The sequence below is a fragment of the Sciurus carolinensis genome, chromosome 17 (assembly GCF_902686445.1).
Source record: "Sciurus carolinensis chromosome 17, mSciCar1.2, whole genome shotgun sequence".
Classification (NCBI taxonomy): Eukaryota; Metazoa; Chordata; class Mammalia; order Rodentia; family Sciuridae; genus Sciurus; species Sciurus carolinensis.
In genome coordinates, this window is record NC_062229.1 from 24620790 (window position 1) to 24648694 (window position 27905).

The 27905-nt window shown below is 45.3% G+C and overlaps 2 protein-coding genes and 1 pseudogene across 8 annotated transcripts; all 3 read right to left on the reverse strand.

Moving 5' to 3' along the window:
• Positions 1–8669: 8669 nt before the first annotated feature.
• Positions 8670–9527, reverse strand: LOC124968243 (lymphokine-activated killer T-cell-originated protein kinase-like; annotated as a pseudogene).
• On the reverse strand, positions 8949–25776 carry Ccr5 (C-C motif chemokine receptor 5). 4 transcript variants are annotated; one of them, XM_047530705.1, is made up of 3 exons: positions 14180–14283; positions 11680–12604; positions 8949–9594 (listed from the first exon to the last, which is right to left on the reverse strand). In XM_047530705.1, the coding sequence occupies exons 1-3, from the start codon at positions 14238–14240 to the stop codon at positions 9537–9539; spliced, it is 1044 nt and encodes a 347-aa protein (XP_047386661.1). In that variant the 5' UTR covers positions 14241–14283; the 3' UTR covers positions 8949–9536. The 4 variants fall into 4 exon arrangements, with proteins under 4 accessions (XP_047386661.1, XP_047386660.1, XP_047386659.1 ...); XM_047530704.1 differs by adding an exon at positions 13642–13685 and having other exon boundaries at positions 8949–12604; positions 14180–14239; XM_047530703.1 differs by lacking the exon at positions 14180–14283 and adding an exon at positions 25717–25776 and having other exon boundaries at positions 8949–12604.
• Ccr2 (C-C motif chemokine receptor 2) lies at positions 20273–27041 on the reverse strand. Of its 4 annotated transcripts, XM_047530707.1 has the most exons (3): positions 26974–27041; positions 25717–25815; positions 20273–22753 (listed from the first exon to the last, which is right to left on the reverse strand). In XM_047530707.1, exon 3 carries the CDS (start codon positions 22740–22742, stop codon positions 21627–21629), a length of 1116 nt encoding a protein of 371 aa, XP_047386663.1. In that variant the 5' UTR covers positions 22743–22753; positions 25717–25815; positions 26974–27041; the 3' UTR covers positions 20273–21626. The 4 variants fall into 4 exon arrangements, with proteins under 4 accessions (XP_047386663.1, XP_047386662.1, XP_047386664.1 ...); XM_047530706.1 differs by lacking the exon at positions 26974–27041 and having other exon boundaries at positions 25717–25855; XM_047530708.1 differs by lacking the exon at positions 26974–27041 and having other exon boundaries at positions 20273–22748; positions 25717–25845.
• Between the last annotated feature and the right edge of the window lie 864 nt (positions 27042–27905).

Genomic DNA, 27905 nt, shown 5'->3' on the forward strand with positions numbered 1-27905 from the left:
TCTTGCTTCATATCTGCAGCCTTAGACATCGCTCATGCTTCCTCTTCTTCCCTGAGCGAGCCCTCTTCCCTGGTCTCTAGGAAGCTCCAGAGGTACCTCTGCCTTTCTTGACACATCTTGTTCTTTGGGATTCTTTTGGCTGCTTGCAGGCCTCAGGGTTCCATCTGAGCCTTTTTGTCCACCCCTGTGGGTCCACCATCTGTGACCCCAGATGCTGAGTTCAGTACCAGTGCATTCAGCTTCCCCCGACACTGTCTGGGCGCCCGTCAAGGTTTCTAACTCGGCCCGTTCTGAAAACTGTAGCCGCCTTCCCACACCCTGAAACCAATCACTCCTCTTTTCACGGGGCCCAAGCCTTGGCCCTCCCATCTCCCTAAGTCCAAGTCCTGATGTCCATCTCCTTTGTTGTGTTGGAATCCAGGAACTTCTGCACTCAGAGTGCTTCTGCCTGGGCTGAGGCCTCTGCTGGGTTCTGGAACACACACCTGTGCTCTGCGCACACCTCTGCCTGTCTCTGCCTCCACCTCCACTCTTGCCTTCCTTCAATACACTTCATGCTGCCAGTGTCAAGTCAGGGTCCCAAACTGGCCTTCGCCCTCTCTTTTGGACCCCTCTCCACCCCACAGCTCCATGCTCAGCATAGTGTGCTCATCTGTCCTTTGCCTTTCCCCTTCCAGTTCCACTTCCTCCTCCTCCCTTTTCACTTTCCACCCTCAGGAAGTCACTTACGGTCCCCTGAGGTTGCCTCTTCCACAGGCCTCCATGTTTTCTCACACGCTGTTTCCGTTGACATTCCCCCAACTCATTTCACATAGACAGTTCTCCTTGTGATTCCTCCTGTGGAAGAGACTCTATCCCAGCCCATAAATCTACAGACTGAGAAAGACACCAAGAACGGCCGTGATCTAAGGACGCTCTGCCAGTGGGGGGAACAGGGCATCCAAACTCACTGGCCCATTCACGTCACTGAGGAGGCCTGAGAGGGGTGCTCTGACCCTGCTGGACTCCTGTGACATGAGGGAAGGCAGGTGTGAGCATGAGTGGATGAAAACAAACGAGGGTTTGGAGGGAGTCTGACTCTGCTGTGGCCAGGCAAAGAATCTAGCATATTCTTTGAGTCTGGAGTCAGCTGCAGAAATTTTTTAGGGTCCTGCCCCAGCCCCCCATGTCTCCCTTGATATTGTTGAGAGCAGGGTGGTATCTGTGCTGCTAACTGTCTCAAGGACAAACAGGACTGCTGGGCCCCTGTGCTTACCAAGGTTGTTAAGAGATATTTGTCCGAGGAATGTGCAGTTGCCTGGAGACCTTATCCGTCAAGGACGAGAGCAGGGCCTAGCCCCGACTCAGCTCCTGAATAGTTCACCCCTTCCCTCCTCCCTTCTTCCTCTAGGACCGTCCAGTTCTGGCCGGACCCAATGAAAATCAAATAGATTGACCGGACCCAACCAGGGGAGGTTTAGCTGTTCGAATGTTAGCCAATTAGAAGAACACTGTAAAACTGCTTGCTTTTCCTTATAAAAACCCTGCTGATGAGGGCTCGGGGCCTCTCTCCTAGCGTCGTTGATTAAGGACGCAGAGGACCGAGTTCGAACTCGCTAATAAATGACTCTTTGCTGCTTGCATTGATCGTGGTCTCTGGTGGTCCTTGTGGGGTCTCAAGCCTTTGGGCACAACAATATATGCCCCGGGGCCCCAGAATCCCCCCTTGATAAGGCTTCAGCAAGCTGAAAGCACACAGCTCCCACCATGGATGTGGGGGAGTGTCCTGTGCGTTATGGGATGTTGGGCAGCATCTCTGACCTTCACCCACTAGGGCCGATAGGCTCTCAGGTGTGATAACCAAAATGTCTCCAGATGTCCCCTTGGTGCGGGGGGATGTCTCTCCCTCATTGAGAAGGCTGCAGTGGAGGATCAACTGCTGGGCGGGGGGAAAGGGGAAAAATCGGCTAGAAAGTGCTGAATGAAAACCAATCCTGTGAATTTTGAGTTTCATCAAAAATCATGGGGTTGGATTGAACATACTAGGGAGGGTCAAATGGAACTTTGGGTTCTAAAACAAATGCCGCTGAGAATGGGGAATAGGTTGTTTGGTTCTAAGACATCTTCATTTATGTTATTACTACAAGACACCAGAAGGCTCACGCTTGGTTCTCAGGTTTCAGCTGACCCAGGTCAGAAGTCAGTTTGGAGAGGTCAGCCCTGGGCTAGGAAGCCTTCCTACGTGCCTGGACGCACGCACCCTGCACTGTGATGGTCTGTCGGTCCTCTGGCTTCCCTCTTAGACATTTACATCATTCCTTGAATTCAGGAACTTGTGCCTGTCATAGCCCTAGCACAAGCACAGCTTCTCAATAAATATTTGTTGAAAGAATGAATAATTGTCAACTCATGCAAATCAAATGTGCAAATTATAGTGACACTTTCCAGTGCGGTCCTTTATTTACTCCTGGATAAGAGGAACTGAGCCTCTTTTTTTGACCTCTTAAAGTGGGGTGGCACTTTGAGGGGTGCAATGTGATGTTCTTTTGTAAGTTCCTTTAGAAAGCAACGCCCCTAAATATAGGCAACCACCTTGTAGTGGAAATGACAGCCACGCATGTACTTGCCATCTGTGTGTGGAAACCTGTCTGCTCCACTGGAAGAAGCCAGTGAGTGAGGAACAGCTGGAAAGTGGAGGGGAGAAGTGCTTCTTCCTGAAAGTGGGAGAAATGAGCTCCTGCGTTATCAAGGCACTCAAGATGCAAGAAGTAGAGACTGGCTCAGGCTCTCCCAGCAATGAAGGGGAGTCTGGGAGATGACTGGGGTTGGTCACAGCAAAGAATGAACTGCCAAGCATCTGGACTCAGGAAACCCAAGGCCCAGGGTAGCTCTGTGGGGGAAATCTCCCTTGATGGTCATGGGTTTTCTCTCCAGGGCACTGTGGCCACTGTCTGACTCAGTGGACCTAGTTAGGATCATCATTTCTAGAAGTGAGAATCTGACTGATTCATTTTGGGTAGCATACACTTAGAATTTGTGATAGGAAAGTAGCCTCTGTGACTTGTGACCACTGCAATGGCCCTTGAAAGGAGGCTAATTCTTTTCTTTCCCTTTTCTCTTATACCCATGCTTGCAGCATCTGTCCATACATTCATCCATAATCCACCCATCTATTCATCCACCATCCATCCATCCATCCATCCATCATCCATCCATCATCCATCCATTCATCCATCCAACCATCCATCCATCCATCCAAGTATATCTAGCATCCATTATTCTATCCATCCATCATCCATTGTTCTATTATCACTCACTCTATCTACAACCACCACCATCATCATCAGCTCATCTTTGCTGAGCCACCATGGGCACATGGACCACATCTTGCTCTTTTATCTCTGCACATTATCTTTTATCTCTGCAGATCTGGGACCCTCCAGTTGTGTGACTCCGTATCCAATCTCCTCATCTGTGTTGCACTGCCCCAGAGTGTTCTTAAATGTGCTGACCAATCCAGTTGCCTCTCTGTAGTGGAATAGACTAAACTTGACCAAGAACTTCTTGCATATGAAATTGACAGTGGTCTGACTACTTGATGGAAAGCACCCTGGGACAGTACAATTCCAACCTAAGGGGGAAAGAACCCTTACTAGTAAATTATTAAACTAGCTAACAATTCTAAACCTTCTGTGTGCCAGACACTATGTTTAGTCCTGAACATGCAATTTCTCATTTATTCCCTTAACAAACCTCTGAGGCAGCTATTATTATTAGTCCCAATTACAGATGAGAAAACTGAGACTTAGAAACAGTAAGTTTGCATAATAACTCAGAGCTAGGATGTCCTGATTCCAGAGTCCAAGTCCACTGATATTTATTTATGTGCATGCCAGACTTGCATGGTCCAATACAATAGTTCTGGCCACACTGAAGTTAAATTAAATAAAATTAAAAATTCTGTTCTTCAGTCACACTAGCCACATTTTTCACTAGGCTGGTGGCTGCCATATTGGAAAACAGATATGGAGCATGTCCACCTTTATGGAAATTTCCACTGAACATCACTGGGCTAGATAAGGTCAATCCCAACCCAGCCCTATCAGGTAAATATTAGCAGTACCCCAAATTACCAAGAAGGAACCTGGCACTTGGAGACTTTAAGTGACTTCCCAAGCTCCCATAGCCTCAAGTTGGAACTCAGGTCAGTCTGACTTTTGAGTTCCCACTCTTTTGTCCAGGCTCTATTCTCTGCCCTGAAGGAAAGATTGAGTTGACCAAGCATCACAGTCCTGATGGAACTACATGTTAGGAAAGCATCATAATTTTCTTAAAAAGTACTGTATGAATAATCTTTTCTTATAGAAGTAAACCTAAGTAGAATTTTTACAGACTATACCAAAATGCTCCCACTAGATTTTCATTTATTTATTTATTTCTAGATGGGGTCTCACTACATTGTTTTATTTTAGGCTGGCTTTGACCTCTTGGGCTCAAGTGATTCATCTAAGCCTCCCTAATAGCTAGGACTAGAAGTTACAGTGCCTGGCTTTTTATTTTTAATATTAATTATATTGTATTTCATTCAATGCAGTTGAATTGTATGCAGTTTCAAAAAAGGACATTGTCTTTATTTAAAACCCAAATAGCAAATTTTCAGCAACATTTACTTTGCAGTAGGAGCTGTTTATCTGTTTGTGTGTGTGTGTGTGTGTGTGTGTGTGTGTGTGTGTGTGTGTACATATTCAGACTATTTGTTGAGCCCTATGAGAACTGCTATTTTAATGCTAACTTTCAATTCTCTGCAGAGTTACCTTGGCCTTGACCGGGGGCTGGCATGAACTGGTTGGGCGCCCAGATCTCCAGGTATAATGCTCTATTAGACAGAGTTCCAGTGTCGCCGGAGGGACAGGGAACTGGGTGGGAGGAGGACTCTTTTGCCAACATAAGCAAACTCCATATTCATTTGTAAAACATCTCCGACCATTTCCTACACAAGAGACTTGTTCTCTCTTGGATTTGAAATCACCAAAACTCAGCCTGGGCGCCAGACATCCTGCTTTTATTTATTTTTCATTTGGAGAGGAGGGGCCAAAGCATGATTCCGAACCAGAAGTGAAACTGAAAACTTGGAGCCTCAACTATAGATATTTCATAATTGCCAATTAGGTCTAGATTAATATGCTTTAAAAAACCAGGCTTGAGGAAGACGGGGTTACCATTCTGTTATAAAAATGGAGGGGATGAATTCAGACTCCCCCTGGCCCACAAGCCACCTCCTTCTGGGCCAGGCATGGCTTTGCTCAGGTCACAATCCTTGATTTCAGTTTGGCTTTAAGCAGTGGTTCTCAAACTTGGCTATACTTAGCATCACCTGGGAACATTCTTTCAGGCTTATTGGAGGTTCCAGCTGGGGAGTGTAGCCACTTGTATATCTTCCAGTGAAAAATAGTTCTCCTCTATCTGGGAAGGTCATCCTCTTCCACTGAGTGCACAGCTTCCAGAACACACATGGAGCAGTGAGGGAGGGAGGGGACACCTGCCTACCCAGCCAGATCAGTCGAATCAACCCTGGCCAAAAATGGGGTGACAGATCCTGCAGCTGGTTTGCTCTCACATCTTACCTGGGTTCCTAATAGAACTACAGGTCAAGTTGCCACCTGATCAGCTCAGATTGGCTTGGGACGCGACCTAGTGTCACTATTTGCAAAAGTCTCCCAGTGATTCTAATATGCTGCCAAGACTAAATCAGGGCTGGAGCATGGCCTTCATGAATTCTGGGCTCAACTCCCTGAACGTGTGTGTGTGTGATTATAGGGGGCAGAGAGTTAGAACCTCTTCTACCTCCCCTACTCAGGGGATCATCCCTCGCTGACCATGTAGGATTAGGAAACACCATCCAAAGGGCCAGGACGTGGAACAACCCGGACCTGCTACATCAGAGTGGCTGGAGCTTGAGGTAGACTTCGCTCGCCACCTATGGCGCAAGGGGACTGGGCTGACTGGTCCTTGGCAAACTTTCCATTTTCAAAGTAGATGATTCCACAGGAGGGCCATATGAAAATGAGGAGATAAAGGTCATGGAGCGAGGAAGTGTAAACAATGAACCCGCCTACACACCCATCATATCTGATCACGTCAAATACTTTGAATATGCAGGATGATAGAGTGACACATAGAAGAAACTTGTATGGACTATGAAAAATGCATTTTCTGATCTTGTTGCCAGGTCTTGGGTTAAGCACACTGTGGAGACTGGCCTGGGCAGCTGGAACCTTAATTTCACCCCAGGCATCAACCTGCATCCTCAAGTGATGCACCTCTTGTTCTTCGTGATGTGTGAACTGTGCATTATCTGCCCTGAGCTGCCACGGAAACACCTCTGTCCACAATTGGAATGGTGCAGAGGCAAATGCTAAACTGCTGAATGTACAAACACTCCTTGGAATTCTCTAGTCAAAAGATTGGCAGCCCTGCCAATCTGGTGGCCTCACGGGGGCAGCAGAGTCCACGGTTCTTCTTGGGCTTTGCTGGTCCTTTGAATCTAGTTTGAGAATGACTTCCAAGTCTTTCCACTCTGGCTTTAAAAATTTGGTTATCCCCTGAAGAATCAGAAACAAGTCCCCGAAACATGACAGAACCACAATGATTCACAGAACTTACAAAATAAGCAGTGACAAGAGGAAGCCTAATGCTTATAAAAATGCTAAATGCTTATAAAAATTATGAAAGAAATATAGAATCCATTAAAGTTTGACTAGATTTTTGGGGAAATATAAGCAGGACTTTTATAGTGAATTTTATTTCAGAGAGAAGGAGCTATGGAAATGCTTTCGTGTTGTGCCTTCTTTGTCCCCTAAGCCCAAGGGCCATGACTACGTGAATGGGACTGAAAAGAGCTGGTGGAAGGTCCAGGACTTGCTCACGGGTTGGCAGCTCCACCTCTAGCCCAGGGTCACTTGTACATCTCACGCCTTCATGAGAAGGATTAATACTCCAAAGTTATGCTCCTGTTTGGGAATCTGTATCTCTGATGGAAAGTAAGTGACATAACAGTGGATGTGCCAGGGTGTATTATAGTTGGAACTATTTAAACTAAGAAACTTTGGAATACAGACGCACACAGAATCTCAGTTTATAAATTTGCACTTTATTTCTGCTCACCAAGGACATTCACCTGTACTTTGACTTTTTCCATGGCACATGGAAAACCCTCTCCTTAACAGTGGCTCCTAGGTGACAGGAGGTACCTTCGCTCTGGGGCTGGTGAGTGGAGGCAGATCCTGAAGATCATCATGAACTCAAACTCAAGGAGTAGGGTAAGGCTGCCCACACCCCGGGTAGCTTTTCAGCTTGACAACACTGGAGTCATTTAATAAGATGGAAAGGAGAGAAGCCACGAGGAAGGGCCCCATCTGACCTCCCCAGGTGGCTGCCTTCACTGGGGGGCATGGGCCTCCCTTCTCCCTGTTCTTTTCCCTCTAACTGCAGCCACCTATTACCCTTCCTCGCCTCATTCCACCTTCTGACCTAAGAGATGGGAGGCAGTCCTTCAAGTTCAGGGAGGAGAAGTTGCTCCCGGCCAGACCCGGCTGCGCCATCTCCTGCTCCTGTCCGCTGCCTCCAAGCAGGACCATGGCTGATTCCATGTCTGTGGTCCATGACTTGCTCCAGAAGCTGAACGTGCAGCACACTGAAAACCAGCACACTCCAAACTGTGACTGTGACCCAGACAGGCCACCTGGAGTACCTGTCCCCTCTCAGGATAAGAAACACGTGCACAGAAATCCAAAAGTACCCTTTGTCATTGCTGCAATTAAAGCCAAGTCTTTGGGAGGAATTTTAAGTGAAATAAAAGAAGCTGTTACGGAAATCGATCTCCTTCTCATTTATTTTATGCCTTCAGCTCAGGTCTGTGGATGAACCACCAGGCCAGGAGTTGTGTGCTGTCTTCATTTGCAAACAGACAACTGACTCAGTTTTTAAGACCTGCTGACTCTTTTGCTTGAGAAGTAGAATTAAATTTGAATTTAAAAGTTTTCAGGTCCACCCTTAGATGTAACATCTTTAAAGACAAATGGCAATTTGTTTCTGAAAGAAAGTGGACTTTAAAAAATATTTAAAAGGAAATATACTCCCCCCCCACTTAAATTAAGTACTATTTAAACTAAGGGTGTTATTTATAAAATATCTTTAACAGATATTTAAAGATAGAACAATTCTATGTTCTGCTCTCTAAATGTATACTTACTAAAGGAATGAGAATACTATAATATTTATTTTTTTATTTATTTTTGCTGTATAAAGTGATAATTTTAACAGATCCATGAAAAGAGAAAATATCTAAGAAAGACCATTAATAGAAGTAGTGGTCACTCAATTCAAATTAATATTAGACAGTTTACAACATTTATAGCTAGTGTTTTAACTGTGTGAGTAACATCTAAGTACCTGCATATCTAGTTTTTTAAATTTCACAGAAAATCCAGTACAATATTCAGTGCTTATCATAAAACTATAAAAAATAGCCTTAAGAAGTTATTCAAATGTTAATAATACTATGGTCCTACAATAGGCCTCTTCCAGAGTCTAGTAACCATAGATCACCATAGTAACTATATAAATGTACCAAGTAAACAAAACCGTTATATGCACAACCATACATCATGGTGAGGCGGTCATGACTATGATCACAGGTTATCTAGTTCTAAAGCTTCTACAACGTGTGCAGTAAAAGGACAATCTTTAGGATCTTCATCAGTGCAGATGGAGAAGAGTTTAATTACTTTCTGGTATGATCCATCCAGTTCTTCCATTTTAAAAGGTGACTTGGTTCCCAAATCTGCACAATATTCCTCATCATTGAAGTTGCTTTCATCAAGAGTTTCATCAGTCATATTTTCATCCAATGGTAGAGAGATTCCTACAGCACAGATTTTAGTTATTTCAAAATCACCTACAACCTTTGAAGACTCTTGTTTCCATGAAGCAGTTTCTTTTCTTGGTGCAGATACTTTCGCCCTCTGGTCCTGTTCAAAGCAACTTTTGAAATGATAGCTGCTGGAAAGGTGTCTTGGCTGTTTTTATTTCACGCTTCTATTAAGTCATTTGGAGACCTGTCACCGTACTCCATCACAGGGCACAGACTGCCATCCCTGGCTTCAGTAAAAGCATGATACCAGGTTTGGATGATGAAGGCTTTTCAAAATCTTAGCCTCATCAGTTGGTCTCTTTTGATATATACTCTGATAATCATCATTACATATGGGATTCATCTTTTTCACAGTCCAGGGAGAATGGGACAAACCTCTTGGAGATCAGATTTTTTTTTGCAGATAATTTGCTTGGCATCTTGAAATTATCAATTCCTTTCATTGTGACAACCAGTCTAGGTCACGTAATTCTCAAATGCTCCCCCTACCTGAATGGCCCTCTGGCGCCAGGCCCTCACGGCCAAGAATGACTGTTCAAGAACACAATTCTATTTAGAAGGTGGTTTTTATTAGAGGCATATTTTCTTCCAAGGGTTTAGAACTTTCTATCCACATAGGAAGATGTCAGACGTTTGGAGTGACTTGGGGTGAAGGGTGTAGCTCCTCGTGCACTTTCAATGACCTGCAGAACAAAGGAAAGGTATTTCCATTTGTTCACTTCCTGCAGACAGCCACATGCTCTAGTTTCATATTCAGAGCTTGAGAAAAATCAGTAGCACTTCTTATCATTCTGTCCCTTTAATCCCCTGAGTGGTTCTTACCCATTTATGTTTCCTCACCTAGCCTTTGCTATGATTGTCTTAACTACTCTGAAATTCAAACAACCTCAGGGATATAAAAAAAAAAAAAAATTCCTAACCTTCTCTTTGAAGTGAATGCATCCCTTAGTGTTTGGGTGTGCTTCCTTTGGAGGCTTCAGGAAAAAGTATCTAGCGCCCCCACACTTGGCCTCAAACGTGGAAGTTGGTAAATTGTACTTTTGTGGCTTTTGAAGCTCAGGGCAACGTGTTTCCAAAGGCATGCGTCACTTCCCCACTTTGTATTTTGATGGGTAAATCCAGAGAGTTGAAACTTCTAGGCAGGCAGAACCATGGGCAATTGAGCTTCCCCTCACCTCTTTGGGGCCTCCTTGTGTAAGGTTATAACACTCTGGATTTTTTGTTTGTTTGTTTGTTGGTGGTGTTGTGGAGGGAACCCGGGGCCTTATGCATGCCAGGCAAGGGCTCAACCACTGAGCTACATCCCAGCCCTTTGGATTTCAACTATATGAGCAATCCTCACCTAGAACTCACATGGATCCACAATGTGTATGTAGACCTCAGCTCAGGTATTTGCAAATCTAGCTTTTCTGAGCCTCATGGAGAACCCCCAGGAACAGAACTGGGATGGTGGGCAGCTCTGCAGACAGGAGCCTTTAGTGAAGACAACGTGGAGCCCCTCTGGGGAAGGCAGGATTCAACTCAGAAAATGGGACTTATCCTCTTATGCCAAAGACTTTTTTCGTTTACCTAACCCTTCTCCCTATGTCACCTCAAGGCCTTCTCCAATGGGTTTGAAGCCTCAGGGTCCTCCCCGAATCCTCTTTGCCACCCAACCTCCAACTCAAATTCATGCACGTTCTGCTGACTCTGCATCCTAAATGCAGAACTAACCTTCCCTCCTCCCATCCTGGGTGCCTGGCCCTTGGTGGAGGCCATTCCCCTCTGACCTTACTGATGTTAGCCTTTAGGTTCTAAATGCTCATCTTTCCAGGCCATCCATTGCCATGAAATAATCCTTGTGCATCACAGACAGGCCAGGGAGCTCTGTGCTCTGCTCATGACTCTGACAGAGCAGTGATGTCAAGCTCCTTGAGATCTGACCCTGTCCTTCCTCCCCAGAGTCTCTCCCAACCTGCCCAGTGTCTTCTTACAGCCAAGCTTTGTACACATAGTCCTGAAGCCTGAAGCATGGGTTCCAGTCTCTCCACCAACAGATGATCCAACTCAAATCCCTTCATTAAGAAACATTCTTCGCTGTCCCAAACCACAGGGTGCTCAGCTGGTCCTGAAAGTCTATGGGACTTTATGGGAAAAATCACATATGGACTATCCCTTTTCCTAACTGATCACATTTCTATCTTTCCTTTCCTATCACCAAAGACCAATTTTTAGCACATTTACAATCTGTATGTTGCCTTGCACAAGCTAAGAACCTGTACAAAATGTTTCTCTCTTGCTCTCTTTTTTTTAAATCAGTAAACTGAAGAATCAGCAATTCTCGGAGGATTGCTTTTATATAGGCCATTTTTGCAATGAAGGAAGAGTTTGCCAATAACATAATAAAAGTAGAGGGGAGATGAGATGAGAAGTTTGCTATTACATCACCAAATTTGAATTCAGTTTTCTAGAAGAGATGGGTTTAAAAGATCCAATATACTTAAAAGAGATCTCAAATAGATGAATCTTGGACCCTCTGTGGTAGTAACTTCTTTTTTTAAAAGAATCACTCCCATCCCCAGGCTGTGTATAAAAACCAAGTCACAGACACAACTCAGTCCAGGACATAAGCCAGCTTGAGTCCGGCTCACAAACCAACAGAGATTTCCTGCTCCCCAGTAGATCGGGTATACACTGAGCTTGTGCGCTCAGGACCCTCTCTCTGGAAGATGGGACAGAACTGGCAAAAGCGCTTGGCCATGTGCTTTTGGAAGAACACCAAGAGATACCTTCTGAACTTCTCCCCGACGAAGGCATAGATCACGGGGTTGATGCAGCAGTGTGTCATCCCGAGAGTCTCCGTCACCTGCATGGCTCGGTCCAGTCTGTTTGAACTGTTGCAATTATTCAGGCCAAAGAATTCCTGGAAGGTGGTCAGGAGGAGGACGATGTTGTAGGGAGCCCAGAAAAGAAAATAGACAATCATGATCACAAAGATGAGCCTCACAGCCTTGTGCCTTTTCTCACTCCGACACCGAAGCAGGGTTCTCAGGATTCCCGAGTAGCAGATGACCATGACGAGCAGCGGCAGCACCAGGCCTAAGGTGATCATCTTTAACGTCAGGAAGGTCTTCCAGAAATGATATTGACTGGTTGGAAAATGAGGACTACAGGTATGACGAGAACCTTCTTTTTGAGATCTGCTAAAGATCATTCCTGGGAGAGAGGCAAGCACTGCCACTACCCAGGTGACCCCACTTGTCACCATCCCAAAGGTGACCGTCCTGGCCTTGAGAGCAAATACGGCGTGGACGATAGCCAGGTACCTGTCAATTGTCAAGAGGATGATGAAGAAGATTCCAGAGAAGAAGCCTATAAAATAGACCCCTGTCAAAAGCTGACACATTGTATTTCCAAAGTCCCATTGGGCTGCGGCATAGTGAGCCCAGAATGGGAGGGTGAGCAGGAAAAGCAGGTCAGAGATGGCCAGATTGAGCAGGTAGATGTCAGTCATGCTCTTCAACCTTTTGCAGTTGATCAGGGTGAGGACGACCAGCAGGTTGCCCACGACACCAAAGATGAACACCAGCGAGTAGAGCGGGGGCAGGAGCCGGGCCGCAACTTGCCTCACGTCAATTTTTTGGCAGGGGTCTGACATCCCATAATCGATGTCATAGCTGGGACTTGACACTTGATAATCCATGTTCATTGACCCTGTGAATAAACAAAAAGTGATGTTTCATACCCTTGAGGGTAGTTAGTGTTCTGCTGTGAATGCAAACTCCTTCACACCTTAATAGGTCTTTCCTTTGATGCATCCATTTCCACATTTAACTGAGTTCCCTTCTTATTTCCAAATAATCAACTTTTCTGGGAAGGAAAGTTTTGCTGCTATCCTCCCTACTCACCAGATGGAGCTGAAATTCACAAAAGCACCATCTCATCAAGTAAAATCTTGTTTTCTATGGCAACGTGGGGTGAATGTAGCTAGGGTAACAATTTTGAGAAATGGAGTCAGGCACAGGGTAACTCACAGTTTCATAATCTATGTGGAACTGGCTGTTCCCCAGAGTTAAATCACAAAGAGCACACACCACCAGTGGTCCAGTAAGAATGATCAGGTCCCCAGGGCAGACACTTGAGGCCAATCACTGGGCTAAGGCTTCATACCCACTTGCTCATTTAATCCTCAGGACGATCTTATGAGGCAGGTAATGTTGTTCACATTTTGCAGGCAGGACCCCCAAGCACAGGAAGAATGAGTAACTAGCCCAAAGCCACACAGCGAGGAAGGAACTGCGCCCTCAACCACTATGTCACTCACCACCATGCGACTTTATCCCTCACTTCTTGGCAAGAGAACTAAAGAGCAGGTACATTAACTGGTGGACCCATAGTTAGAGTGGAATGGGCTGATGCTCAAGTCCCCAAGAAGGTCACAGAAGCCAACACCAGTGATCAAACCAGGATGCCATCCTCCCATTTCTCTGGAGTTTGTGTTTGTAGTTTCTGAGTTGTCACATCTAAGAGCAGTCACACAAACACAAGAAATGGCCAAATGGAAAGCATTTCATCTACCTCCAAAGGTGAATGTCATAGCTTTGGGGCAATTTGGCTTTACAATTAGCTGGCTTGGCCAGTGTGTTCAGGTTCCACCACTTGAGCCGAAAATCCTCTCTAATTAATCCTGGTCACTCATGAACTCCCTGGACCTCACATTAGGTGGTTGAAAGAAACACAGAAAATCTCACCTTTTAAAATTCTGAGCCAGAAAAGAAATCATACACTAAATGTCCTGTGGAACAAACACATTAGAGGGAAACATTTTTGAGGTTTATTATTTGATATTAAATTGGACCATTTTTTAGGTTTCCCTTCTTTTTTTCTGGGTTGGGGGAAAACCGGATTTAGCTTCTGGGGTGGGGGGCACATGCTCAATGGCACCCACTGGAGTGGTTTCAGTTCTCCTTAGCTCAGGAGAGTTGCTGCTGAGATTTCAACAGACTCCTCTCTCTGGAAATCTTTCTTTTTCAGAGGTGAGGATTACTTATTTTAAAAGTAATACTGCTCCCTTTTAAGTCTTTCACTCATAATCGTGTTTTGAATCTTTGATGGTATTTTAATCTGGCACTTGTTCTAGATCCTGATCTTTCCTTATATTAAAGGTTATATTTTAAGATAGTTCTCTGAGCACCTGGTGCTGCCAGATGTTTTCTCTGGGTTTCCTGTAAAGGTTTTACTCATCACAGAAGCTGAGCTAAGAGACTAAGAGGCTGAGAGGTGACTTACCAGAGTTTCTTGTAGGGGGAACGGATGTCTCAGCTCCTCTGGCCAACTGAGCTGTGCACATTGAACCTACAGCCAGTTTAGAAGTAGGAAATGCACAGTTTCTCTTGAAGAGGGGCGGAGATTAATGAATAAGTGAATTGCAGGGGGAAAGAATCAGCGAACAGTTCTTCTTCTTTTTTTTTTTTTCTAAGTTGCATTTAAAATAGGCTACAGAAAAGAACTCTGGGTTCAGAGTTTGTCAGCTTTTCCCATTCCATTCTTTATTTCACTTTTGTTTTCTGCTCATCCCACTACATAGAGTCTGTTAGAAACTAGAAAGAATTAAGGGATATTAGAGCTAGAAGCACACTTACCTATCTAATCAAAAGTTCACGTTCAAATAAAAGAAATTGTCGTCAAAGAGGCAAATGGTTTGTAGGAGACCACAGGGCCTTGTGTGGTAAGGCTGAATGGGTGAGAGCCGGACTCTCTTAACAGTGACCCTCCATCAAAGCCAACTTCATATTCAGAGGGGAACTCTGCTTTTTACCTGTGCCCCCCTTTGCCCACTCTCCTTCCGTCCTCCATCCCACCACAGCTCACTCACATGGGCTCACCACCCAATTCTGTTTCTCTTTGTAAACTAAAATAGCTGGTTGTCTAAAGGGTCTTAACCATAGGTTCACCTGTGAACAGGACACATTTCCCGTCTTTCTCTGAATATAGTATCCCATGATGCATATCCTCACGCATTTCTGTGCCGGACCCTCCTAACTAGTGAGCATTTACGATTGCCCACATGAAGGCAGATTGACAGATGGCTGAGTTCCTCACACAAGGACATACTTTATTTGGAGATAAATTGATATGGTCAACTTCAGGATTATATGCTAATGCTGTGTGCAGTCCTGTTAAGATCTCTTAGTGGTTGGTGACTTATCCCCAGACCCCAAACTAACAACAGCAGAGCTGAGAATACAGCAGAGAGATGCTCCTGAGTCTCAAGAGCACTCCTGGGCTTCCATTACTTCAGAGATGAAATAAGAAGCTATGGTTTATGATCTACAGGAAGTCCAAGGAGACTCCAAAAAGCAAACTAATAAGCCCCAAACCTGTGGAGGTGGCCTAGTACCCAGCCTGAGCAAGGGGCCTCTGTGGTGATTAAACCTGAAGCCTGCCTCTCTTCTCAGTTTTCTCCTCTGTATATGGGGCTGCATAAGAGCAGTCCCTCAGTGGGTTTGTTGGAAAGATTATATGAGGCATCCACAGCCAGCAGTTAGCAAATACTAAAGTCACAATAAGCACCAAGTTCTTAGATACTTCCTCAGTGATCCTTTCTTAGAGTTTATTTTATAAATAAACTTTAAGAACTTTTGTTTTTCCCTAATAAAATGATTTCCTTGGAGTCTGTGTCTACAGCAGATGAGTATCAGCAAATTAGAAACTGAAAGGTGTCTAGTGCTTGGAGAATGGAAAGAAATGACTGTTCAGAAAAGTGCAGAAATAGCAATTCAAAAGGCAACAGTGAAGGACTGTAGCTATGCTTCCGGGGTTAAACCCTGGCTTCATTATTTACTACTTAACTCTAGACAAAATTATTGACTCTCGCTAAACCTCCTTTTTCTTAACTGTAAAATAGGGTTAAAAAAACCCAAACCTACTCGGTATGTCTGTGGTCCAGATCAAATGTTAGAAGGAAGTACAGCCTTTTCAGACCCTTGCCCTCAGTGGGCTGTGCAGAGAAATACAAAGGGTGCTTCAGAAAGAGTTTGCAACCCAGGCAACCCACAAACATAAAAATTTATAAAACATAAGCAACATAACTTCAATTTTGGTTCTTTGAAGGAGAGCCTTGTGTTCACTGGTTTTGCACTTGGGGAACTCTTGACCAAATGTCATGTTTCTGTTTGCGACTGATGTTGGTTCTTGTAGTCGGTGTGCAGATCTGTGTCCTGCGTGACTGTCATCAGGGTGACCGAGGACGTGAGGGCCTGCTCACCCCCAGAGGGCACTGTGGAGTAGTGGAGCAGGCTCGGTCACTCGGTGCCTGGGAGATGACTTTGACTTGTTACTTCCCCTCTTTGAATTGCCATTTCCTCACCTGTCAAGCGACGTTCTAGACCCAGGGTCAGCTTGTACTTAAACAGTACACAACTCCGTGAGGTTTGGGAAATGGGGTGAGGATTCATAGGCTGAAACAAGGGAGCACAGCTCAGCAGGGTGTCAACCCTCTTTGAAGTCTGGTGGCTTCTGGGATGGGGGATTCATTCCAAGGATGCACAAGAAAGCGAGGACCCATGGGAAATTCTTTAGTAATTAATAAATGAAACTCTGTTCTGGATATAACAATAGCAAGCTAGCCCTTGATCACTCTGTGACTTGGTTTCTTGTCTCTGCTTCTCTTCATGCTCTGTGCTTCTCAGTTTGCGTGGCTCTGGCTCTCCTGTGTTCAGACACACCATGAGAAATGATCCTTTGATCAGTTCCTTGCTCTAGACTTGATGCCCACCTTGGAAGGCATCTCACGCCACCTTTCCTGTGGGTCACTGGCCAGTTTTAAGGCAGTTGCTCCATCTCTTGCCCTGATGTTCAAAGGTTGCTTTTTCTCCTTGCCCACACCACCTCTGGGCCATATTCTCAAAGCATCATCAACAGGTGGCCGAGAATGTTGCTTCTTCTTGAGTTTGAAGGGTCAGCGACAGTGAGCTTAAACCTGCTAGACTGCAGGTCTTTGGAAAATACTGGGGGCATGAGTTGATTCCAGGTGGGTATTGGCTGATGGTGAGATGGACTGCAAAAATAGCAAATGGGTCTTTTATTTTTTAAAAAACGAAGGTCTAATTACAAAACCAACATGTGTTCATTGCATGAAATTGGGAAAAATAGGAAGTCGGAAAAAATTAGGCATATTTTCATAGTCTCAAAGCAATCCCTTTTAGTGGTATGTTTCAATTCCTGCCTTTTCTCATGCGTGCCTTTTGATCGTTCTCACATATATACCACTGTATGTGCTGCGTGTTTTTAGTTTTTTGTTTTGCTCAAGATGATAATATATGCATTTCCTCATGTTACTAAAATTATAATTCTTTAATTGCTATTTTTATTGAGGTCTCACATACAGCAAAGGGTACTGGTTTGGGTTGTACAGCCTGGTGAGTTTTAATTTGCACACGCCCCTGGAACCACCATCCTGAGGACTATCTTCCCAACCACTCAGGAAGCCACCCTTTGCCGTGCCTGCAGGTAAGGCCCTCTCTGACTTCATATAGATTAAACTCACCTGTTCTTTAACTCCACATCAACAGGATCCCAGATACTGTCCACCCCTGTATGGCTTCTTTCCTTCCACATCACCCCATGAACTATATTCAACTGTGCCCTCTTACTATACCGTCAGGAGGAAGCTCATGGTGCCCCCAAAGCCGCCTTTACCAAGAGAACCTGAGAATCCCCATAGTCTTCACAGGAATAGGAGGAACTCTCTCATCTCAGTGTCCCACTTGGTCACCTGCATGCCTTAGCAATGATACTTGGGTCCTGGGACTCCTAGCATCCTCTGTGGAGACAGTCCCTCACCTTCCACCTCAGATGCCTGTCATGGTCGGTGGTTGGGAGGTGACCATACTGCTCTTTCATTCCTGTCTTTGTCTCCTAGATCCTTCCCAGGCTAATCCCCTTCCTAGTCCACACGCCACATCCCTGACACGTCCTGTAAAAAAATATCAAACCAATTAGGCACCAGAGTAGGCTGTCATGCGCTTAGATATGCCCAAACATGGTGGAACCCCTTGACTCAGCTTAGAAGCATGTCCTGTGCATTGGGGATATTTCTTTCAGCTCAGTGCCAAGACAAGGAGCTCATGCAGTCTTAGGTGTGGCAACAGAAGTCCAAAGTGCTGATTAAGGTACATAGACCCGCTGTCATCCTAAGTGGGTCAAGCCACGCCTGCAGCTCTATACTTAGCTCTATACATAACAGGATATTAGGTAGGGCTCTTTGGGTTACCCTAGAACTGACAACTATGGGCTACAGCTGGGGGCAAAGAGGTGTGCCCCACTGTTCTAGAGAAAACCACTGACACCTGAGGTCAGACACCTCTCCAGGGCTTACGAAGAGGTGACACCAGTCCTGGGCCTCCGCCCAGCACATCACCCCACTTTACCCCAGTCTCCTTAAGGAGTCTATTGGGGGAAAGGGTTGCAGATGTGGTGTTGATGGAGAACATAGTGGAGTCTCTTTCCTCAAAGCCCAGGGGGCTCTGAGGGAATCGGGTGAGGAATGGGGCTTGCCAAAGGGCAGGCCAGCACTCCTTTCTCCACTAGGCAGCCTCCAGCTGACCAGAGGACTCGGGGTTAGAGGGAGGTGGGGGTGGAGATGACATGTCAGATATGCTGCAAGGGTGTCTCGAGGCTGCACATGCCTGAGTCACCTGGCTACCACCAGAGGTAACTGGGCAAGCCCTGTCATGCTGGATCCCACGGTCTGGGCAGAAATGGCAGGCTGGAAGAAGTCTAGTAGAAGAGAGACCCTGAACATCTAAGAAGTGATCGAGGGGAGTGCCACCTGCTCTAGGCCCCCTGAAGGGAGCATGCGTGAGTGCTCTGGAGGCATTTTGGCCAACATGAGTTGGACTATGGCAGGGCCAATTGGATAAAGATGCCCTCACCCTTTTCCCAACTCTACCTCCCTCCTCTCAATGCTTGTCCAGAGGAGGGAGCACAGGTCTCCCTGAGGCAGGCCACTAGCCAAGGGCTGATGCAGAAAGGATAGGACACACACCTACCCCAGGCCGAGCCCTCCAGAATCCAGTTGACCCTAGGACTGAAACTGATTGGAGAGAAATAAAATAATTTCATATTGTGAAAGGGGGGCATTCGGATGTTTTATAGGAGACAGTACAAGTAAGACTTTATTTGATGCCATGACCTTTGCTTGTGAGGCTGCTGTGCTGAGGAGCCCGTCAGATAGTGGGAGGAAGAGGCCTTCCAAATACCTGATCTCGGACGGCCAGGCAGGGTCCATCCACAACATTACATGACTGTTTACAACCCCAGGCATGCACTTTCCCAACCTACAAACATAGTGCCAAAGTGACCACATCTGAAGACATTTCCAACTTCCATCTCTCCCCCTTCCTAGATGTTTCGGCATCACAGTCAAGGGGGATGGTATGGAGCAGGCTGTGGTGAGCCTCCTCCTCCACCAAAAATGTCTTGAGACACCTGTGCTTGGCATGGTGGTCTTTCCTCACCTCATCTCTGTCTACCTCTAATTGCCCACCAGGGGTTCTCCTGGGTGCCATCTCCTCCCCTCAGTTCCTGAGCTACCTTGCAGAGGTCAGACACTCTCAGCCTCCTCTTCTCTCATGGTGTTTCCTGGGGTTGGTGCCAGGTGGCCTTTCCTGCTGGCCAATCTCACCTGATGCCGTTTCGATTTGTCAGGGAAGTTTAATGAGCAAAAGCAAAAGAGGAAGGAGGGGGTCTTGGTGAGTAAATCCTCCCTCCCTGGCAGCTTCTGGGCCTCTCTGCAAAATGCCCAGCCCTTCCTAGATGTTTCGGCATCACAGTCAAGGGGGATGGTATGGAGCAGGCTTTGGTGAGCCTCCTCCTCCACCAAAAATGTCTTGAGACACCTGTGCTTGGCATGGTGGTCTTTCCTCACCTCATCTCTGTCTACCTCTAATTGCCCACCAGGGGTTCTCCCCAGGGCATGAGCTGGGTTGGGCTTTAGGCCTTCTGGTGACTGAGAAGAGGATCTGCCCGGTCACTCTTAAGGCTCCGCTTGCATGAGGCAGATGTCACTTGTGCTCACCTTCCAGTGGTCGAACTGGCTGTGGACAGGATGGGGCTGTGTGACCCACAAGGCAGGCTGCAAGTTCCACAGCAAGGACAGGTGTGTGACTACACCAGAAGTGTAAAGTTGTGAACAAAACACAATCTTCCACAAACAAAACAGATAATTGCTTTCTTTTCCGGGGGTGGTGGTGCTGGGATGGAACCCAGGGCCTTGTGCATGCGAGGCAAGCGTTCTACCAACTGAGCTATATCCCCAGCCCCCAGACAATTGCTTTTAAAAAATATTTTTAACAATGTAGCTAGAACATTGATTTATTTTCCAATATTTACATTTGATCATCATCGAAATCAAGTCATATGCATTTGTTAGGATATCTGAAGGTGACATTCCCCCCCAATTGCCCCACCTTCCAGAAATCTCTAGCTATGTGGTAAAATGAAGTTATTATACATTAGTAACTTCCAGCTCCCGAGTTGCCTGGTTCCAGTGTTTCTTGTTTCCATCAGATCAGTAACGCACCAGGTGACAGGTAAGAGCATCTTTAATGTGGTCCAACCAGGAGGAAGGCCCATGCTCACTCAAGCAAGCTTCTCCAAACCCGTCCTTTACTTTAGAGCTCAGATTAGGAGCTCACTTGATTTAGGAGTTCCCTCTGGCCCAAAGGGGACAACTTGTTATCAGCAAGGTCATCTGCAAGGCACTGAAGCACTTGAAAATGTTTAAATCCATAACTTCATCATGACAGAAAACAGATTCGGGGCAACAAGCCTGAGAGAATGAAGCCACGGTAGAGACAGCCACTGTGGAGTATGTGCTATGATCCAGATGATTCTCCTGCTTGGACACCCACAGACCTAGACCCCAAGTCCCTGCCAGCCAGGAGCCATGCGTGTCTGCTCCCCAGTCCCCCAAACACATAGCAGGCTCTGAGTTTTTAAGCTAGTCAGAGTTGTCACTCTTAACTAATATAATATTTTCAGGTGTGGGAAAATAGATAACTCTTAAAAGAATGCTTCATCATGTTTCCAAGTCATAATTTTCAGTCTTATTTTTTTTCTATTTAAAAAAATGTCTGAACTCTATGACTGTATCAAAAAATAAGACTCTGGAAGGTAGACTGTGAAACATTTGTTCCCAACCCATCTAGAATCTTTCTCATCTAGGCTTACCCTGCCTGGCAATTGAGACACTGAGAGTTGCAGGTCAAGATGTGTGATTTTCAATGCAGGGGCCTCTGTCACTTCTGTCTCCAGTCTCCTTGTCCCTAAGGACATGACCCAGTGTCCCCACCTCTTGCTATTCCTCTTCTGTGACCATCTGAGGGTGTATGTGTATGCAGTTTCCTTCATATTGTCCCTTGGTCTATTCCCCTGGACCTTCACAAATTGTCTTTTGGAGTGGTGACAATTGTACAGCCAAGAGTGACATGATAAGGACTGTGGGGAAAGAAGGCACCAGGAGGCAGGAACAGCAGCCAAAGTCTCCACCCACAGTTGTTCTGGAATATTCCCTGAGCGTGCATTAGAGATGCAAAGAGTGATAGGAGTCACTCCTGGTATGGCCCTGAGGTTCGTGGGTGCCTGATTTTTAGGTCTCTCTTCTTCAACAGAGGCTTGATTACACAAGGATTGTTTTCTCCCTTAAAATACAACAAGCAAATTGTCACTCATTTCACAAACCAACGGAGACATCCTGCTCCCCAGTGGAAGGGGTGTATGTGGAGCTCACTCGATCTGCTGTCTCCCTGTAGAAAACTGGACATTGTTTGCAGAGGCGCTTGGCGATGTGCTTTCTGAAGAACACCGAGAGATACCTTCTGAACTTCTCCCCGACGAAGGCATAGATGATGGGGTTGATGCAGCAGTGTGTCATCCCGAGAGTCTCCGTCACCTGCATGGCTCGGTCCAGCCGACTGCTGCTCTCACAGTTACTCAGGCCAAAGAGTTCCTGGAAGGTGGTCAGGAGGAGGACGATGTTGTAGGGAGCCCAGAAAAGAAAGTAGACAATCATGATCACAAAGATGAGCCTCACAGCCTTGTGCCGCTTCTTCTCGTTCCGACACCGAAGCAGGGTTCTCAGGATCCCGGAGTAGCAGATGATCATGACGAGCAGTGGCAGCACCAGACTTAAGACATTCCTCATTATTGTATGGAAATTCTTCCATCTTAATGGAAAATGTGGGCCACAGGAGTTATTTTCTTCTTGAAATCTAGTAAAGATGATTCCTGGGACAGAAGCAAACATGGCCGCCACCCAGGTGATCACACTGGTCACCACCCCGAAAGTGACTGTCCTTGCTTTTAAAGCAAACACAGCATGGACAATAGCCAGGTACCTATCGATGGTCAGGAGGATGATGAAAAAGATTCCTCCAAAATAACCGATTTGATACAGCCCCGTGAATAATTTACACATGACATCTCCGAAGATCCATTCGTTTGCAGCATAGTGAGCCCAGAATGGGAGGGTGAGAAGGAAAAGCAGGTCAGAGATGGCCAGATTGAGCAGGTAGACGTCAGTCATGCTCTTCAGCTTTTTGCAGTTGATCAGGATGAGGGCGACCAGCAGGTTGCCCACGACACCGAAGATGAACACCAGCGAGTAGAGCGGGGGCAGGAGCCGGGCTCCGATGTACTTCACGTCTGGTTTGTAACAGGGAAGGCTGTAGTCATAGTCATAGGTGGTGGTGAATTCTTCATTGCTTCCTTTAATACTTCTCATAAACAGAGAGTGAGATGTGGATAATATATTCTGGATGAACTGGGGTAACGTGTGCTTGTCTTCCATTTTCTCCTGTTCTGTAAAAGAGAACAGATTGAGGACCGCACAACCTATGGACCACTGTCTATGGTCCAAACAGCCTTTCTCCACTTGAGCCACTTCCTGGTCTTTGGTCTCTTCTTCACAACTATCTCCTTGAAAGCAAGTGCCTCACTTCCCTTTTTCTCCTACCAGCAGACACGGGTTGTCCACCCAACAGCCATTTCCAACACCCTTGTCTTCCCAAACCAGCATGATTCTCACTCAGCTAAAACTGCTGAATGCTTAACTTTAGCTCCTCTGCAGGTAGCACACAGGCTTGTGACCCAGCCCTGGACAAGTGAATCTTCTGGAAAGGCTCTTTCAACATAAGAGAGGCACAGAAGAAACACCACCTGCCTCTTTTACTTTTGAAGCTTGTCTCATGTGGGCTTGGTGCTTGGGACCATGAACGAGAAACCCAGAGAACTAGAGAGAAGCCATGCAGAGACCCAGCAGATGACAACTGCTCGTCTTCTAACATTATCATTTGAGGCGGGGAAAAATCCATCGTGAATTGCATTTTCTATTACTTGCAACCAAAAGCATTTTGATAACTCTTAACTTTCTACTTCCACCATTCTGCCAAAATCTTTCTCGCTGAGGTTGCTTTGACAACCCAGTTTTCAAATTCCTTAACTTTGTTCCAATTTCATCCTCATGGAGCAACTGATCTTTTGCTAACTTTCTCCATTTAAAGCTCTTTGGCTTCCAGGAGGAAGTTCCTTTCTGACCACTTCTTGTTAATGTTCTTCGTTGGCATTTCTTCCCTCTGCCCGTATGAGCCCCCATGCACTCTACTTGGGTCTCACCTCTTATCATTTGGTTTTTATTTCTGCTCTAAAATTCTTCTGGAATCATCTCAGCCCATCTCAATATCTGACTCCCCAGATGTTAATGCTTCTCAAAATTCCTTCTTCGAGTTGCACCTTTTCCCTGAATCTCAGAGTTGAACTTTTCATTACCACCGTATATCTCCCCATGGATTTATTTGCTTCACCAACATTAATGGAGCATCTGCTATGATTCATATTCTGTTTTAGGCACTGAAGATTCATCAGGGAGCAATACAGGCCTCAGAAGTTACCACACATTCCACCAGCCATGAACTAAGCATTCCCTGAAATTTGCTCCAGGTTATGGGCTCCTTATCTTATTCATTATTTTGTTATCTGAGAAACAAGGCTTGGTATTACCCTAGATCCCTTCCTCTTCATAAAATGGGAGTCAGCCCTTGGAGCCAAATGGACCTGGATTGGAATCTTCCCTCCAATGTCTAAGCTGTGTAATTTGAGGCCAATGACTTCTTCAAGTATTAGTATTAGTATTGACTATACTGAGTCACTATGAAGACCATAAGAGATAAGTAAGGATTTAGCACAGTCTCTAGGGTAGAGAGAGGCTCTGCATGATTACTGTGTAAGAGTCTTTCCTAACAAAGACCTCTCAGATTCCTCCCCTCTTTATCTCTTTCAACTGTCAGTTTCTTGCCTCACAAACTCCTCAGCCCTTGCTTTGTTGTGGTCTTTCCTTTACTTGTGGCTGGTCCACAGTCATGTTCCCTTTCTCTAAAGCTGAAATTGGATCATGCACATCTCAGCCTAAAACCTCCAGTGGCCCCATGACTTGTGTATGGTGGAACCTTAAAGATGACAGCCAGACAGCTAGCATGACCTTTCTAAGCTCACTGCTTAGCTTCATCTCCAAACACTTCTCAGGTTCCCAATAATGTCCTTCAGCCACAGTCGTCTTCTCTCCATTTCCCCCCAAACTCCTTCATGCATCAGTGGTTTTGCATATACTTGTCCCTCTGACTAAAATATCAATGAGCTCCTATTCGTACTTTAATATCTCCTGCACAAATTCCACTTCTCTGTGAAGCCTAATCTGCAGGCTCTGTCAAACCATCTTATCCATCTAAATAAACTCATGTCACATGATCTTCCAATGCATTGTATGCACCTCAAGGTTAATGACTGGATCAAGCTTCCATGTCAAGCTCTTAGGATTTCATTTATCAAAAAGAGGTGCCAATAAATGTTCACTGAATGAGCACATGAAACTATTTATAATAATAATGATAATAATAATAGTAATAGCAAGAAGACCTAACATCCCTAGGACTTGATTGTGAAGAACTATTTTTTTCCTGGCATTGACTATACATTTGCTTTCATCCATCCATAAATCCGTCCTTCCCTCTCCCTCGTGATTGCCACATTTCACAAGTCTTGCGTTTCACACCACCAAGTCAAAATCTTGAAAACTGGAGAAACTAAATAAGATTAAAGTTGGAAAAAAAATGCACCCACCTGAAGACTTCCAACTTTAGTGCTCCTGAAATTGCAGGTGCTGTGTTAACTACAGAGTGCACATTAATTAATTTAAACTTCACCACAACTAGCTAGCACCGGGCTTCTACTATAGTAGCACTGTCCTAGGTGTCATTTCAAGCATCAGGACAGATTGTCCAGGACTGGTAGGGAGCCGTTACCGCTCAGAAAAAGAAATTCCTCCCTTCAGCTTCAGTGGACCTCCTGAGTGGAGGCAAGAAGCACATTTTGTTCCAGAACCTGAATTGTCCCATATGTGGACTAGAGGAAAAGATTTCAAGACAGAAAGTTCCAGCTCTTTGAAACCCCTGAATGCTCAGAGGCACAGAGTGAGCCCATTAGGGACTTGGAGGGTGAATGAACAGAGTGGCTGTCCTTCCTTTCTTTGTTATCCACACTTTGCTGTCACCTAAGTCCCAGGGAAAGTCCCATCCTGTCACACCCCGCGCTTCCTCACTGTCATCAGGGTCTTTCTAACATCTGCGGTGTGCATGACCACCTGACCCCCTTTCCTCCACCTTGATCATCCCCCAGCTGTGGGCTGCACGCCCCTAGGGTGAGCCTGCACTCTGCACTTCCAGCTTTGAGTCTCTGGCTCATAAAGTAGTGGGAAAATCCCCCCAACTCACCAGTGGATGGCTTCTCCCAGGTGACCCAGGCTTCTCAACAAGTGCACCGACAGATCTGGAGGTAGAAACTTGGTGTGCAGAAGTAGGAAATCAAGTTTCCTGCAGAAAGAGAAGGCGGAGATAGAAGGGTGAGTGATGGTGAAGAGTTGAAAAAAAAATCAAAAAGATACAGTTCTTCTTTTCCAGACAGGATCGTTGTACACTGGGCTGAGGTCTCCAGAGGAGGATTGATTTTGAAATCTTGCTTGTGCAACCTTGATTGTGATTCAGGGCGTTCCTGTATATCTGCTCTGACATGTAATGACACTGAGCTTCTTTATCTGATGGGTCTCTGCATCTGGAACTTTTCCACTTGCTGCCCTCCTGCTTGTGATCATTTGCATGACATGAATGCAATAGAACGGAGCATTTCCTAGAGGATTAATGCAAGAGGCTCTTTGCCGAGGTGCAGGAAATGCAAAGAGGTTTTACTGTGACCGTGTGCACTGGTTTCAGTATTGTGAATTTGGGATCTGGTTAGAAACTTTGTTGAGATAAAATGTTTAATGAAAGGGAATGCAAAATGATCTCTTGGGTCAGGGATATCCTCAGCAAGAATGGTCTCACTTATTATAGGTCCCACTCCTCTGAAAGACATTTTATTTTTTTTAAGAAAAAAAAAAAATGCTGCAATGTAGGAACATTCCCTGAGGTCCTACAGACCTTAGATAGGATCATCTGAATCAGTCCCTGGGACTGTTTGGAATTCTGCAGACCCTGGGGTCAGGATCTTATGTTATGGCCATAGCAAATTCCTAAGTTTCCACTTCCCAAACTATAAACAATGAATCATAAAATCTCTAGGACCTGTAAGGGTTAAATGAATATAAAGCAGCTAGTACAGTATCTGGTATGTAGTAGGCACTCAACCAGTGACAGCTTTGCCCAAGCCATGTGCAGAGAGGAGGGCTGAAGGATGCAGACAGTCAGGGTTAACAATAGCAATGAGACCCTCAGTGCCATTCAGGTATCCTTTCTAGAACTAAAGAAGTTGTAACCCTGTGTCCTGAGTTAAGTCCAGGTTTTGATGCTAAGGATTTTCCTTAGAAGACAGTTCCTTTCCTTCCTTGTTCAGGAACAGGCTGTCCTGCCATGTCTGGAATCTCCTGACCCTGGATCTTACCATCAGTTCCTTTGATTCAACCCAGGATAAGGAAGGTCAAGACCCAAGAATTTTGCTGTCTCCTATTAAGACACTTTACATTTCTATCCACATACCTGAGATCATTAGCTTTAGTCCTGTCATTTTTGTCATCAAGGAGAGGCACAGAGGTAGGTGGTGTCAGAGTCAGGATTCAAATCCTATCTGACTACAGGAAACAGGTGTCACATGTGGCTGAAATTTGCAAGAGATTGTATAAGGAGGAACGTGTTTACAGCAGGGTGACCAGGGTGAGAGAACCAACCAGGTGGTGAGGTGTCCAGAGTCTAGCAACATCGAGAGCTAGGACTCCTATGCTTTGTGGGAGACCAGAATGTTCACCCCAAAATATGCCTCTTTGGTATTAGGCTCATAGCTGAAAATGATTGTGAAGGAGCAGATGCAGGAAAGTTCTCTGCCTTCCCTCTATTTGTCTAAAAGCAGGACATAGATTCTATGAAGGCAAACAAAGTCTCCCCACACCCTTCTACCAGGGAGAGCAAAGGTTAACCACCAGAGATAACTTCAGATCCTTATCAACAGGGAAATGACACCAGAAGAATCTGCCTTAACAAGCTTTTCTAACTAGTCTTTATCTGCCATTGTTTGCCTTCCCAGAGCTTTCCATCCCTAGAGACTCAAATTCCTTTTCCTTGGTCTTGCCATTTATCTTATATTTTATTGTTCTTCATTGAAGATGCTTTATAAGCTGAAATCCAAAGCCACTTGCTTGAGAATTATTCATTCTCTGGATATATGCTATGTAGATATGAAATGTACATGTTATTGTACTTCTTTTTTTTCCCTTTTGGTAAACTATCTTTTGTTACAGGAGTTTATTCCAACTGAGAAATTATCAGGGTTGAGGCAAAGATTATTATTTTTTCTTCTTAGAGCTTAAAGGGTAAAAAAAAAAAAAAAAAAACCCAAAACAACAACAACAAAAACAATATCACCTGAACTCCACAGAACAGGACAACCGAGGAAGAAAGTCACTCTAGCCTCTTGC